The sequence below is a fragment of the Scardinius erythrophthalmus genome, assembly GCF_964197995.2.
Source record: "Scardinius erythrophthalmus genome assembly, chromosome: 24".
NCBI lineage: Eukaryota > Metazoa > Chordata > Actinopteri > Cypriniformes > Leuciscidae > Scardinius > Scardinius erythrophthalmus.
The window spans coordinates 4,002,079-4,019,578 of NC_138244.1; the positions used below are offsets into that span (position 1 = coordinate 4,002,079).

At 35.7% G+C, this 17,500-nt stretch overlaps 1 protein-coding gene across 1 annotated transcript in view; it reads right to left on the reverse strand.

Moving 5' to 3' along the window:
• Positions 1–17,500, reverse strand: part of spg11 (SPG11 vesicle trafficking associated, spatacsin) — a 48,024-nt gene that overhangs the window by 8,712 nt on the left and 21,812 nt on the right. The window contains exons 20-32 of the mRNA XM_081356423.1: positions 15,958–16,024; positions 15,694–15,859; positions 14,667–14,875; positions 13,288–13,396; positions 12,151–12,310; positions 10,992–11,228; positions 10,650–10,850; positions 9,226–9,333; positions 8,136–8,304; positions 4,045–4,259; positions 2,523–2,672; positions 1,429–1,966; positions 311–456 (exon numbers count right to left, since the gene is read on the reverse strand). Of these exons, the coding sequence (XP_081212549.1) occupies positions 311–456; positions 1,429–1,966; positions 2,523–2,672; positions 4,045–4,259; positions 8,136–8,304; positions 9,226–9,333; positions 10,650–10,850; positions 10,992–11,228; positions 12,151–12,310; positions 13,288–13,396; positions 14,667–14,875; positions 15,694–15,859; positions 15,958–16,024 (2,475 nt within the window). The remainder of the gene's footprint in view (positions 1–310; positions 457–1,428; positions 1,967–2,522; positions 2,673–4,044; positions 4,260–8,135; positions 8,305–9,225; positions 9,334–10,649; positions 10,851–10,991; positions 11,229–12,150; positions 12,311–13,287; positions 13,397–14,666; positions 14,876–15,693; positions 15,860–15,957; positions 16,025–17,500) is intronic.

The window sequence follows — 17,500 nt, forward strand, 5'->3', positions numbered from 1 at the left end:
ACATATGGGAATAATGTGTGAAACCAAAGCTGCATTTATTTGATCAAAAATACAGTAAAAATTCTGTAATATTTTTACAATGTAAATAAGCTGTTTTCTATGTGAATATATTTTAAAATATAATTTATTCTTGTGATCAAAGCTGAATTTTCAGCATCATTACTCCAGACTAATATATTTTAACATTTATTCACATAGAAAACAGCTGATTTACATTGTAAAAATATTTCAGAATTTTTACTGTATTTTTGACAGACTTCTGATCAGCAGTGTAGTGTGTGTGACAGATGAACGTGTGTTTCGGTCACACCTTGGAGAGCTCGTAGAGGCTCAGCACTTGTTTGCAGTAACTCTTGCCGTTGCAGCACTGATCCACTAGTTGTTTGAGCTGAACCAAAACCTGATCGTCGGGTGACGGCACCACCACAAACGACGACAGATTGTTCATGCTGGGCGCTTCAGACAGAGGAGACCGAGAGAAATCAAACTTCAGACTCACAGTTCATTCCAATAGACTCAATACTCTAATAAGCATACAAATACATGAGAACAAAGAATTACTGGGTGAAATGTTTGCTTTGTACAATTTTCTATAGATTCTTTTCAGTATTGAATAAAAAAATGTGATAAAAATAATAGTTAGCCATTAGCATTTTGCTAAGCTAATGGCTAAGCTAATGGCTCAATACTCAATACTCTAATAAACATAACAATACTGTACATGAAAACAAAGAATTACTGAGTGAAATGTTTGCTTTGTGATATTAGGGAACAATTTTTCTATAGATTCTTTTCAGTATTGAATAAAAAATGTGACAAAAACAATAGTTAGCCATTAGCATTTTGCTAAGCTAATGACTCAATACTCTAATAAGCATAAAAATACATAAAATACAAGACATTACTGAGTGAAATGTCTGCTTTGTGATGAGTGGGAAATATTTTCTGTGGATTTATTTTAGGACTGAATAAAATGTGATTAAAATAATAGTTAGACATTAGCATGTGGCTAAGCTAATGACACAATACAATAAACAAAAATAGATAAAATACAAAAAATGACTGGGTGAAATGTTTGCTTTTTAATATAATAGAATGATTTACTAAATAATATTTTATATAATTTATTTATATTTAATATTATATTTTTTGAATAAAAATAAAGTGCTAAAAGTTAGCCAATAGCATGTTGCTAATGACTCAATACTCTTCTAAACATATGCAAAAATAAAATACACATAATTTCTGTATGAAATACAAAAAAAAATATTGTGTGAAATGTTTGGTTTTTAATATTATGAAAAAATTATCTTGAGATACTTTTTAGTATCGAATCTGATATTAAACCGGTCCATGGCGCAAAAAAGGTTGGGGACCGCTGTGCTAAATGACTAAATATAAATGTAAAAACAGCTGAAAATGACTCACATGATGGTAAACTGCGTCTAGTTTCTCCATCAGGACTGTGAAGTTCAGGCATCATCTCGCCGGACGCTAAACCACGACACCTCAGAACGAGCCACAGGTCTCTGTGAAACCAGCCGAAGTAGCGGCACACGCGACTAGCCTCGTTCACGGCGCCCTCGTTCAGCATCTGAGCGATCAGAACATCCAGCGCTTTACGCTCGTCCTCCGACAACACGCATTCGTCATCCGATGCCGGGAGCCCGTCCAGGCTCAAGTGCGCCGGGTCACTCAAAGCCCACATTTTGGAGAAGGAGAACTCTTTGAGGAGGTTTTCGAAGGAGTCTTCGGAGAGAGCCGAGGGAGCGAACAGACTCTGGCGCTCCAGAGCCGTGAGGAGAACCAGTCGCTGGATCCGACACTCCCACTGACGCTTCTCCAGCTGACCGAGACGCAGGACTGGTGGAGGAACGTCACAGCGGGACAACCAGTGTCCTGCCAGACCCAGCAGGAGACAGCGCTCCTCAAGCTGGACCAGCTCAGAATCACACTGGATCGGCTCCTGAATGGGACAAACACAGATTCATGAGAGAAACTACAAGATTCGGCCTGGAAATATAAGGGGCTTTCGCACCGGAGAGTTATAGGAACTTAGTAATAGGAACTAGCCACACCGAGGTGGTTCCCCGAGATAATGGTTCCCTTGGGAACGTTTTCCTGGTTGCATTCGCACCTCCAGAAGGAACTCTGCATTTCATTTATTTAAATGTATTAAAAAGTTAATAAATAATAGTATATAAACAATATCACTGAACACATGGATGCCCGCAAATACAAAAAAGTGACTTGCAAAAATATTTAATATAATATAATAATATATAACAAAATATAATATAAAAATATATAACAAAATATAATATATTTTAACAAAATATAACGTAATATAATATTATATTACATAACACAACACAACACAACAATAATACTATACAATATAATATAATATAGAGTTAGGACTCACTTTAGTAATGTTCTTAAGGTGGACGGTCAATATGAAATGGAAAATAGCAATAAAATGTCCAATAAGAGAGTGAGATGTGATGCAGGTAAAGGCTCACCTCAGCCTGAGAGAGGAAAAACTGACAGGCAGCCTCTGATTGGACACGATCCGTCAGGATCTGCTGATGACATCGTCTCCAGAAGCCCATCCGGGTCTCCTGACGTTCCCACTGACGCTTGAGCTTATGAGCGCTCAGATCTCGCCGCAGCTTCAGGAGTTACAGAAGAGATTCACAATCAGGGCAAACAGCAGATCCTCTAATAATGCTCCCCAGAGTCTAGGAAATCCCAATGAGCTTTGGAGGTCAGACAGATTTTTAAGGCTGCAAGATTTGGGGTGGGTGATCTAACTGCAATTTTTCAGATGAAAAATGAGATGATAAGAAGTGATTTAATAAAAAAACATCTCCAGGTTTGCTGTGCTTGCTTTTTGGCCAAAATGGTTTTGGAATGCATATAATTTTAACATAAAAATAATAATTATTATTTTTATTTTTATTATTACTACTAAAAAAATCAAACAAAATATCACAACTGTAACATTTAACAGTGAAATAAAAAGTCTAATATTTAATAATAATAACAATAATAAATGATAATAATTATTACTATTATTACTAAAAACACAAACAAAATAATACCATTGTAATATTTCACAGTAAAATAAAAAAATCTAAACTTTGATAATAATAATAATAACAAATAATAATTATTATTATTATAAAAAAAGAAACAAATAAAATAACACCATAGTAATACTTAACAGTAAACTAAATAAACATATTTAATAATAATAATAAATTATAATTATTATAATTATTACTAAAAATATCAAATATTTAAGCATAATTATTATTATTATTACAAAAAATCTATAATAATAATAATAATAATAATACCATTGTAATATTTCACAGTGAAATAAAAAAATTAATTAAGAAAGTTAATTATAATAATGTATAATATTACCATTATTATTATTATTATTAAAAAATAAATATTACCATTGCAATTTTTAACTGTAAAATAAAAAACATAATATTTAAGACATTAATAATAATAATAATAATAATAATAATAATAATAATAATAATAATAAAATAACAATAAAACAATTTATGGCTGTCTAAATTTCTTCATTTTCAACCATGAAACTAGCACGTTTTTATTTGGGCAGAAAACTGTAGGACATCGAACTATGTATTCATATAATAAATAAAAAAAGCCTTTGCTACAATTAAGCCACTTGGTGATATCACAATTTATCATGCAGCCCTACATAATTATACAAATTAAGACATTTTTAGCGCTGATGCTGCAAAATGAAAAGCAAATGATGCATATTATGCGTTTGATTGCCGTTTTATCTGTGTATTTCATTATTCTAGTCTCATGTAGAGAATTATGGGAAATGTAGTTTATTTGCACAATCATATAAGAGTTAAAATAAGCATTTTATTACCAGCTTTATCGTTATAAAATGTGTATAACATGAATTTAATTATGATTTGCTCACAGACTTCCTCAAACCTCCAAAAACACGGGTTAAATAGGATTTTTGATGCCGTGCTGGTCCCTCACCTCGTTTATGATCAGGCAGTCGATGGGCAGCTCGGCTAACTGTGCAACCCTGCGTGCCTGTGTGAAGAGCCCGAGCTCCTGGAGCTCGTCCATCATCCTCCTGCTCTCTCTCTGAAGACCAGCGCTGGAATAATCCTCCAGGAGACACGCAGACAACGGCACGGGAGTGTCCGCCAACACCTGACTCAACTGACTGAGCTTCTTAAAGTCCAGACCTGTGATGAGATGAACACTCAAAGTTCTTTAATGCAGGGATTAAAGTGAAAAAAATTCTTCTGACTGAAATTTTTTTTTTAGGCCAAGTCATATTCCTTTAACTTTTTAAATAGTCGAGACCAATAGCGTTTTAAGGGGAGACGTTTTAAACCGCTTTAATATTGCCAGTAGGCGTATTTTAAAAGCTATATTTTAATCTATGAAAACCAGGCATGGAACATACTAATATAATTAATAATTTGCATATATATATATATATATATATATATATATATATATATATATATATATATATATATATGCAAATTATAACACGTTTACACAAAATTTGTTAACACACAAGTAAGTTACTTTTCCCCTTTACTTAACATAAATTGCAAGAATATGACTAATAGTAAAGACTAGTACTAATAAATACAGTGCTATGCATAAGTTTAGACACCCATGCTAAAGTTGACTAAAAAGAGGAATAAAAAATCATCTTTTGGAAATTGAACTTAAAGGTATAGCGGAGGATCTTTCCGAATTTTAGATAAGTCCCGCCCTCTCCACTTTTTGAAAAGTTTGATTGATTCACCAGAATGATTGACAATTAGGAGGACCAATAGTATAGGGTATCCACCCGGAAGTAAAAAGATCCTCCGCTATACCTTTAATGCCTTAATTTAAAAAATTAGGAAAAATCCAACCTTTAAGGACACCAATTTTCTTTGTGAATGAATATTGTATCGTAAATAAATAAATGTTCTTCACCCCTATGTTAAATTCCCATAGAGGCAGGCAGATTTTTATTTTTAAGTATTTTTTTATTTATTTTTTAGGATACTATGAATCCTGATAAAGTTCCCTTGGCCTTTGGAATTAAAATAGCCCCACATCATCACATAGCATTCACCATACCTAGAGATACTTTCCATAAGATCATCTCTCAATGCAAATCAAACCAGCTATTAGGCTAACTGAAATAAAACCATGCCAATCTCTAGGTATGGTGAAGGCTATGTGATGATGTGGGGCTATTTTCATTCAAAAGGCCAAGGGAACTTTATCAGGATGCATAGTATCCTGGATCCATGAAGTAACTGGCCTTTAAAAATAAAAATCTGCCTGCCTCTATGGGAATTTAACATAGGGGTGTCCAAACTTATGCACCCTGTATTTTAAGGAAGAACATTTATTTATTTACGATACATTATTTATTCACAAAGAAAATTGGTGTCCTTAAAGGTTGGATTTTTCCTAATTTTTCAAATTAAGGCATTAAGTTCAGTTTCCAAAAGATGATTTTTTTATTCCTCTTTTTAGTCAACTTCAGTATGGGTGTCTAAACTTATGCATTGTAAACATTAGGCCTAGTCTAAAGCTATTAAATAGCAGTCCCAAACTAGTTTTTGTTAATACAATGTTGGTATGAGCCACTACAGTCATTTAAAAATATAAAAAATAACACAAAGAAAAATAGTGGCATTTTGGGGTTATATGGAAACGACAGTTCCCATGGTGAATACACAATATTAACAATAACTGTTAATGAAACATTGAAACTGGTGAATAGAATGAGAATCATACCTGCATTACTTTTATTTCGTGTAATTTACAACGTAACGGCGTTGCATGCTCGTAGTTTCTTTTGCACTTGATCAGTGAAGCAATACAGCGCGCGCCGCTGAATTTGCGCGTGCAATTGAGTGTGCGCTACGAGAACAGGATAACGACTGACAGGAGAAGAAAGTCCGTTTTTCTGAGGTGAAAAACTTTATTTCAGCGTACACTTATGTCACTGCCTGCCTGGTAGTTCCTATTGTGCTGGGTTTTCTGAAGTAGTCATGATTCGCCTCTCATAACATAACATGCTCTAAACACGCACGCAGTGTGGAAAAGGAGGAGCGGAGGCGCGGGGAGCAAGGATCACAGCGCAAATTTGAACTATATCGATGTGATATGGTCTAATTCCATATCGCATTTAAAAAATATATCGATATATTTTTTAAATCGATATCGCCCAGCCCTACCTGCATTATAAGTGTGTCACTGAAATATAGTTCTACCTCAGCGCTCAGCTGTAGCCTGACATGCACTTTCCGTGAGCGGTAATTGAAAACCCGGAGTGGACTATGAGCGGAGTGATTACAGAGTGCTTAGAGTGGAGAGAGGAACGTGCTTTTGCTCCACTCCAGGCTTTGATCACATCCCCCTCAGCAGGGTGAATACACCTCGTCTTTCCTTAATTTAAGACCTATTCAAACTAAAATTAAGATATTTATTACACTATTTGAGAAATGAAAGCCTATTTACGGCCTTAAAATTATGAAAAGTGAATTTAAGCAATGACGGAAATCCGTCATGGACTTGCTGCAATTAACGGAAATCCGTCGTAGCGACGGAGAACTTTAATCCCTGTTAATGTGTGTGAAAGAGTCTCTTCTGCTCACCAAAGCTGCATTTATTTGATCGGAAATACAGTAACAGTTCTAAAATATTATTAGAAATGTAAATCAGCTGTTTTCTATGTGAATATATAGTAAAGTGTAATTTATTACTGTGATCAAAGCTGAATTTTCAGCATCATTACACTAGTGACTCTGAAGACTGGAATAATGATGCTGAAAATTCAGCTTTGATCACAGTAATAAATTACACTTTAACATCCTGTATATTCACATAGAAAACAGCTGTTTTAAATTGTAATATAATATTTCACAATATTACTGATTTTACTGTATTTTTACTCAAACAATTGAAGCTTTGGTGAACAAACATATGGAAGCTGGTTTCCGCCATGTTATTAAAATAAAGGTAATTAGGACTTTTTTCCTCACAACTGAGCTTCTTTTCATTTGAGAGAAAAAAAGTCAAAATTCTGATAAAAAGTTAGAATGGTGAGAAAAAAAGTCAGAATTGCAAGAAAAAAGTCCTAATTGCGAGAAAAAAGTCAAAATTGCAAGAAAAAAGTCCTAATTGCGAGAAAAAAGTCAGAATTGCAAGAAAAAAAGTCATAATTGTGAGAAAAAAGTCAGAATTGTGAGAAAAAAGTCAAAATTGCAAGAAAAAAGTCCTAATTGCGAGAAAAAAGTCAGAATTGCAAGAAAAAAAGTCATAATTGTGAGAAAAAAGTCAGAATTGTGAGAAAAAAGTCAAAATTGCAAGAAAAAAGTCCTAATTGCGAGAAAAAAGTCAAAATTGCAAGAAAAAAGTCCTAATTGCGAGAAAAAAGTCAGAATTGCAAGAAAAAAAGTCATAATTGTGAGAAAAAAGTCAGAATTGTGAGAAAAAAGTCAAAATTGCAAGAAAAAAGTCCTAATTGCGAGAAAAAAGTCAGAATTGCAAGAAAAAAAGTCAGAAGTGCGAGAAAAAAGTCAGGATTGTGAGAAAAAAAGCCAAAATTTAATTATCAAGTCAGAATTGCGAGAAAAAAGTCAAAATTGCGAGAAAAAAGTCAGAATTGCAAAATGAATTTAGAATTGCGAGAAAGTTAGAATTGTGGAAAAAAAGTGAGAATTGCGAGAAAAAAAGTGAGAATTGCGAGAAAAAAGTGAGAATTGCGCGAGAAAAAAAAGTCAGAATTGCAAAAAAAAAGCCCAAATTTTATTATAAAGTCAGAAGTGTGAGAAAAAAGTGAGAATTGTGAGAAAAAAGCCAAAATTTAATTATAAACCCAGAATTGCGAGAAAAAAGTCAGAATTGCGTTTTCAAAAACTTGCACTTTGAAACCAGTTTTCAAAACCTTCCATTTTCATGCCGAAAAACGCTGCTGTTGTGAAAATCAACGACCAAAACGCATCAAAAGTTTTCCGTTTTTAGCTGAAAGTGTAAACAGTCCTTTAATTATTCCAAGTTTGATGACATAAACCCTTGTAAGTGTGTTTGAGTCTGACCGTTGGATTTGAGCAGCCGCTCCATGTCCACCAGCAGCTGAAGCAGACGGCGCAGCTCGTACTGAGTCCGGCTCTGCTTCAGGAGCGTCAGCAGCAGAACCGACGCCTGAGACTCCACCCACTGGACCGGCAGAACATCTGAGCTCAACACAACACTGCTGCTCCGCAACTACACACACACACACACACACACACACACACACACACACACACACACACAAGCAGTGTTAGCAGAAACTAGCATTGTAAAAAGTACCATAATGTGACGCTTTGAGCGCTGTTGAGCGGAATCATAAACACCTCTGATTGGCCATTGTGTTCATCAGATATGACTGTGATTGGCTACAATGATCAGCGCATGGGAGTGTTTGATTGATTGATTATTTGTTTTATTCAATGCCATGTCAGCATCTAAGGCTTTTTTCACGGCAAAAATGTATTTACAAAAATACAAATATCATATAAATACAATAAAACCAAGCAAACAAATACACAATTAACATGATAAAAAATCCAAAACCTCTTTTAGGCGTAATCTTACTAAATAAGTACTTAAGTGAAATAACAAGAGCATTCTACTTGTATTAAACTCAGAACAGTCCAGTAAAATATGTTTAACAGAGAGGGGAAATCTTACAAAACATGCATAGAGTTGGGTCTTCATCTTTAAGCAAAAAAGCCAGAGTCAAACTGGTTTGACCCATATGAGAAAACCACTTGATCAGATCTAGTTTTAAGAGTGATTAAAAGTCTGTTTGAAATTCAGAAGTGTTTGAAAGTGTTTTAAAAGCACTAGCAGGACCGATTCGCTGATAAACGCTCCCGTGTGTGTGTGTGTGTGTGTGTGTGTGTGTGTATGTGTAAGCGCTCGCTGAAGAGCGTCATTGATGTATATTTACAACATGTTTTTGAAGCGCTGATCACTGTAGCCAATCACAGTCATATCTGATGAGCGTGTGAACACAACGGCCAATCAGAGGTGTTTATGATTCCGCTCAACAGCGCTCGGAGCGTCACATTTTGAAAGTTTCAGTATCGACTTTGTTAACACCAACAGAAACACAAGCAGTTGAAGAGAAAGAGAGCTTACACTGAGCAAACACTTCTGGAACTCCAGCAGTTTGTCTTTGGCTCGCTGATAGTCTTTGTAGTCGGAGCAGAACTCATACATGTTCAGCATGTAAATGAGCGGAGACTCCTGACACACACACACAAACACAGAGAATGCACGTCAAATAACATTTAATATAACACTGTTTTTTAGAGAAAATACATTTATTCAGCAAGAATGCATTAAATTGATCAAAAGTGACTGTAAAGACATATATAATGTTACAAAAGATTATATTTCAAATAAACGCTGTTCTATTAATCAAAGAATCCTGAAAAATAACAATTTAAATTAAAAGCTAAATAGAAATATAAAAAAACCTGATAAACACGGTACAAAATAACGTTGGAATTAAAAAGAAAAATGTCTAAATAAATAAAAATATAAAAAGCTAATTAAAAATATTTATAAATACTATAAAAGCTAATTAAACATATTAATAAATACTATAACAGTATGCAAATATTGCTAAAATAACACAGAACAACATTTTGATGCAAAAACATGTCCCACCTGGAAAACAACAGTGACCTAAAATATAATATAATTTAATCTAATATTAGTGCTGTCAAATCGATTGATTGCGATTAGTCTCAAAAAAGTTAGTAAATGTATTATATGAGTGTGAAAAAAATTAATTCTATATATATATATATATATATATATATATATATATATATATATATATATAAAAAAAAAGATTAGAGGCCCGTTCACACAAAGAAATGCTAAATATAACAATAAATATTAAACATCCACACTAAATAACAATATTGTTCTGTTTATTATAAGCGCTGCAGTTTTGTCATCTGTTGTGCATGCACTCTTTAAAGCAGGATGGATTCTGATTGGCTGTCAATGTTTTTATCGTTCATCAGCTGAAAAAATAATATTTCTGCTATAATATATCATTACAATGATATTGTTTCTCTGAGCCGTTATCATTATAGTTGTACTGAGGACTTTAAAATATCGGTAACACTGTACAGTAAGGTTAGTTAGTTAACATTAACAGTAACTAACATGAACTAACAATGATCAATACATTTGTTACATTATTTATTAATCTTTGTTAATGTTAGCTAATAAAAATACAGCTGTTCATTGTTTGTTCATGTTAGTTCACAGTGCATTAACTAATGTTAACAAACACAACCTTTGATTATAATAACATGTTAGTAAATTTTGAAATTAATATTAACTAAGATTAATAAATGCTGTAGAAGTATTGATCATTTTTAGTTCATGTTAACTAATGAACCTTATTGTAAAGTGTTACCAAAATATCTTGGTCAAATTATTGTGCATGACAAAGAAACTTGAGCAATATCTTCATCATGATCTGAGATCTGTTTTGCACTTCAGTTTAAGACGGTGGCTCGTCCAATCAGAGCGTCTCTTACCCTCTGAAACAGCTGGAAGCCACGAATCAGAGGCCGGATCTTTCTCCGGCACAGGAGGATCTTCCACAAGATGGAGAGATCATGCAGGTTCCACACGTGATGGGCGGGGCTCTCGTTGATGTGGGCGGTGGCTTCATGAGTGACATCATCATCGACAGACGTCAGGATCCACACGCATAGGCACTGCAGCAGCTCTGCGCCCTGTCAATCAAATCACACAAACTGGCTTTAATTATTTTAATAGAATAAAACAAACAAACAAACAAAAAAGGACAAAACCATTTCAATCAGGCTTCAGCAGCAGGAGTTGATCTGTGGGAGTGTGTGGTCTCGTACACACACCTGGTGACAGGCGGCGAGCACAGCCAGAGGAGGACAGCGCTGATGAACCGCTTCAGACAGCAGGATCCTCCAGGGCCGGGGCGTCTCCTGGCTCTGCAGCAGCACCTGGAACAGCTCTCGGGGGGGACCCGGGCCCTCGTCCGCAGGCTGATGGGAGTTCGTCGGATGAAGATCTTGGAACGCCAGGGAAATGTGGGACTGCAGAGCTGGACTGAACCCGGCAGCCAGAGACTTCACCTGGACAAACCACACAAAAATATAAGCTTGTGTTTTCAGAAATGTTATATTATATATATATATATATATATATATATATATATATATATATATATATATATATATATATATATATATATATATATATATAATATTACAGTGCAACAGTCAGGTCGTGAATGAAATGTACGTAAATGTAAGCAAAAAATCCCATTAAAAATGTTTAATAAAAAATTTCCTCAGTTTAATAAAAAATAATAATAAAAAAACAGGGGAAAAACTACTTAATACCATTAAAACTGTTTTAATTTCCCCCCCATATTTTAATAAAATAAAATCTCATTAAAATGTTTAAAATACTTTTTTCATATTTTAAATAATTAATTAAATAAATAAATAAATAAATAAAACAGGACAAAATTTAGTTTTATTTAAAACATTTGAATCCTATTCATTTTTTAAATTCCATTAAAAGTTTTGAATCTTTATACCTTATTTTAATAAGGTAAAACAAACAAAACAATTTAATACCATTAAAATTTCTCCATATTTGAATAAATAAAAATAAATCAATTAAAAAACAGGACAAAAATATTTTAATCCTACTCAATTTTTTCATTTCATATTTTAATAAAATAAAAAAATAGGGTAAAACGTTTTAATCCCATTATAAACTATTTAATCCTATTAAAATGTTTTTAATCTTTTCCCAATATTTTAATAAAATAAACACAAATAAATAAAACTGGCCAAAAACATTTTAATCCCATTAAAATGTATTCAACCTTTTTTCCATATTTTAATCAAATAAAACAAAACAAAACAAAAACAAACAGAAAAAAATAAAATAAAAAAGCTGTGATAAAATAAACAGCCAATCGCAGGACAGGTGTGACAGACAGGTGTGACAGACAGGTGTGACAGACAGGTGTGACAGACGCACCTGCTGGGGGGGGTAGTTGTGCACCTGCACGAACAGCAGGAAGTGGAGCCACTGTGCGTCGCGAGCGCAGGCCTGAGGGAAGGCGGAGCTCAGAGGAAGAGCGTGGAGCCGACAGAACTGAACAGGAAGAGCCCACTCCTGCGCCGCCTCGAACGACGAGCTGACACACACACACACGGACACACACACAGAAAAATCACCAGGTCATCAAAATCAGTGCACTTATTGTTCACTAAAACTACAACTATTAAAAAATGTACTCGTTAAAGGTGCAGTGTGTAATTATTAGCGGCATCTAGTGGTGATGTTGTGAACTGCACCCAACAGAAGTTACGGTGGCCGACAGGAAGTGATGTCATCGTCTGAGACAGCAGAGTAGCCAGTTAAACAATGAGGATTCTTTTCAAATATAAATTAAGAAATTATTTTTACTTTATTATTCACTAAAATGATGTTATTGCGAATATTATTGCCTTTTGTTCATCATTGTGTCTGTGTTTTATTCGCTGACTTTAGCTGAAGCTTCTTTACACGAAGAACAACATAGTGACGAAACGCATTTGTCCGTTCAGGGCCACCGTAGAAACATGTCGATGTAAGGAGACCCGCGGTGTGTGTAGAGAGAAATGCCTCATTCTAAGCTAATAAAAACATAACATTATGTAAGGTTTTATACACCACTGAAAACATAGTTATGTAAATTATATTGCATTTCTGTCAACAGATCCTCCAAAATATTACACAGTGCACCTTTAATTGAAATAAACCTGAAGTAAAGTAAAATAAAAATATTAGATGAAAAACTTATTAGAAATGCGACTAACTGAAATAAAATAAGGTTAAATTTCGCATCATGAATGAATGAATGAAAAACTGAAATAAAATAAGGTTAAATTTCGCATCCATAATACATTTAAGAAAACGTGTTATTCATATCTAAAATATTTATATTTATATAAACAGGGTACCCACACCTTGGTAAACTTCAAATTCAAGGACCTTTCCAAGACTTTCCAGGTCCGATACCCTCAAATTCAAGAACTTAATGTGGGGAAACAACCCTAAAGTTTATTAGTTTAACCCTAAAGGTGCCGATCTGCAGTGTTTTCCCAGTGTTGTGAATGTTGAAACACTGACCGACTGATTCCTCTCTTCTCCAGTCCGTCTCTGAGTGCAGTTTCCAGATCCACCAGCAGCTCCTGAGCCGTCGCTCTCTCAGACAAACACAACTTACTCGCCTTTTCCCCTGAGCACAGAGAGAGCGGGAGCTAATCAGCGCATGCCATCGCTTCAAAGGCACCACATGTAATGCTAATGCACTTTAGCACATTGCTAGTGTGTTTTAACATGTTGTTAATATGCTTTAGCATGTTGCTAACATGTTTTAGCAGCTTTCTAGCATGAATTACCATGTTCCTAACATGAATGAGTGACTTACCAAATTACTAACACATTGCTAGCATGTTTTAACATGTTGTTAATATGCTTTGTCATGTTTTAGTACATTGCTAACATGAATAACAATGTTGCAAACATTTTTGACATTTTGCTAAAATGAATTGGTGTGACTTACCAAATTATTAACATGTTACTAACATGTTTTAGTGCAGTGCAAGCATGAATTACCATATGACAAGCATTTTTAACATTTTGCTAACATGATTTACCAAATTACTATCATGTTGCAATAATTTCTAGCATATTGCTAACATGAATTAACATGTCTTACCAAATAACGTTTTAATATTACTAGTATGTTAGCATGTTACTACTAGCATGTTACTAACGTGTTTTAGTCCATTGCTAGCATGAATTAGCATGTTGCTAGCATTTTTAACAAGTTGTTAGCATGAATTAACGTCTAACCAAATAATACGTTTTAACATTGCTAGTGTTTTAACGTTGTTAGTATGCTTTAACACACATTGCTAACATGAATTACCATGCTGCAAGCATTTTTGTTATTAACATGAATTAGCATGACTTACCAAATTATGAACATGTTGCAAGTATGCTTTAACATGTTGTTAGTATACGTTAGCACTTTGCTAGCATGTTACTAGCACATTGTAGTAATTGCTATCATGAATTAGCATGCTGCAAATATTTTAACATGTTGCTGGCATGAATTAACATGTCTTACCAAATGACTAACATATTGCTAAGATGTTTTAACATTGCTAGAATTTGGTTGTTAGTATGCTTTAGCACGTTGCTAGCATGTTTTAGCATGTTACTACTAGCATGTTTCAGTACATTGCTTGCATGAATTAGCATTTTACTAGCTTGAATTAGCACTTTATATATGCTATTACAAACATGTTGAAGTTGAAATAGTAAAATGACTAAACCTGAAATATAAAAAAGCTAAATAAAAACAAACAAACAAACAATTGTGACAAAAGCACATAATAAAATAATTAAAATGAAGTGTGAAAATCAGCTAATACACACATCGCTTCAAAATAGGACATGTGATTGAGTTTGAATGCAGGAAGAGACGTGTTCTCACTCACCGAGGGTCAGTCTGAGCGAAGCTACGGCTCCGTCCTCGCGGGTCTGAGTCCAGAGTTTGAGGATGAGGTTAAGCGCTCGCAGATCCACCCTCAGTTTGAGGCTACACTCTCCTAAGAGCTCACAGAAACACACACACGCCGCCGACACACACGCGTTGCTGAAGCTCAACAGGCCGAGAGAGTACGCTTGATCCGCAGCCAGAGATAACCTGAGCACAGAAACATCACGGTATTAGATAGTTATTTCTAAATATTTAGTCATACCTATTTAGTTATTAACATAATGATCCACTGTTTAAGCTTTTGTTGGCTTGACATGCTAGCCATGTGCTAACAAAATGCTAAAACATGTTAGCAACATGCTAATTTATGCTAGCAATGTACAAGGATCATGTTAGCAATGAGCTAAATCATGCTAGCATACTAACAACATGCTAAAGCATACTAGAAATATGCTAAAACATGTTAGAAATAATTTAGTAAGACAGGCTAATTCATTTTAGCAACAAATGCTAAAAATGCTTGCAACATGTTAAATCATGGTTGCAATGTGCTACAACATAGTATGTACAAAATGATAATGCTAGCAATATTATAAAACATACTAGCAACATGTTAGCGATGTATCATGCTATCAACATGCTAAAACATGTTAGCAATATGCTAAATCATGCTAGAAATGTTTACGTGGTAAATCATGTTAACAAACATGTTAAACATGCCAGCAATGCACAAGAACATGCTAAAAAAATGCTAGCAATGTGGTAATAGAAGCTAGTAACATGCTAATTATGTGCCAAATAATGCCAGAAACAAGCTAAATCATGCTAGCAATGTGTTAAAACATGCTAAAAACGAAATACTGACGACAACAGTTGTATTTTTATTAACGATTAATAAAAAAGGTAACAAATGTATTCCTCACTGTTAGTTAATATTAGTCAGTGCATTAACAATTGGAACCTTTTTGTAAAGTATTATTTAGGTTTAATTTCATGATATCAGTGTTTAAATGTGTTTTGCTCACTGTAGCTTCACATTACTGCAGTTGATAAGTTGTTGCGTGAGAAAAACCCCGAAGGCGAACGAAGGCCGGCCGTGACGCAGGTAATACAGGAAATCCAGATTCTCAACCACCGCGAATTTACTGACCAGGTGAGGGCTGGAGAAATGGGGCAGCTCGCTCGACGTTTCTGGAAGATTTCAGAAAATACATCATTTAGTGAATAAAACCGCTCAGTCCCAGGAAATAATGAACTTATCTGTGGCACGATAACGTGTAACCGCCTACCGGTGCTGCCGACGGCGTTGGCCGACTGCCATCCGAAGAGTTTGGAGGGATCCAATGGATCCAAAGACTGCAGAAAGGAAATATATACACACACACACACACACACACACACACACACACACAGGTTTGTTTTGCTATACTTGTGAGGACATTCCATAGGCGTAACTGTTGTTATACTGGACAAACTGTATTTTCTATCCCCTACAATAACCCTACCCATCAGACACACACAAACTAACCCGACCCCCTAAACCTACCCATCATACACACACACACACACACACACACACACACACACACACACACACACACACACACACACACACCTCACCCCTAAACCTACCCATCACACACACACACACACACAAACTAACCCGACCCCTAAACCTACCCATCACACACACACACACACACACACACACACACACACACACAAAGTAACCCGACCCCTACACCTACCCATCACACACACACACACACACACACAAACTAACCTGACCCCTAAACCTACCCATCACACACACACACAAACTAACCCGGCCCCTAAACCTACCCTTCACACACACACAAACTAACCTGACCCCTAAACCTACCCATCACACACACACACACACACACACACACACACACACACACACACAAACACTCACAAAGTAACCCGACCCCTACACCTACCCATCACACACACACACACACACACACACACACACACACACACACACACACAAACTAACCTGACCCCTAAACCTACCCATCACACACACAAACTAACCTGACCCCTAAACCTACCCATCACACACACACACACACACACACACACAAACTAACCTGACCCCTAAACCTACCCATCACACACACAAACTAACCTGACCCCTAAGCCTACCCATCACACACACACACACACACACACACACAAACTAACCCGACCCCTAAACCTACCCATCACACACACACACAAACTAACCCGGCCCCTAAACCTACCCTTCACACACACACACACACACACACACACACACACACACACACACACACACACACACACAAACTAACCTGACCCCTAAACCTACCCATCACACACACACACAAACTAAACCGACCCCTAAACCTACCCATCACACACACACAAACTAAACCGACCCCTAAACCTACCCATCACACACACACACACACACACACACACACACACACACACACAGACACACACACACACACACACACACACACACACACACACACACACACACACTAACCCGACCCCTAAACCTACCCATCACACACACACACAAACTAAACCGACCCCTAAACCTACCCATCACACACACACAAACTAAACCGACCCCTAAACCTACCCATCACACACACACACACACACACACACACACACACACACACACAGACACACACACACACACACACACACACACACACACACACACACACACACACACACTCTCTCTCTCAGACACTCTCTCTCAGACACTATAAGGCAGGGGTCTCAAACTGACGGCCAGCGGGCCATTTACGTTTATTTATTGTTAAATAT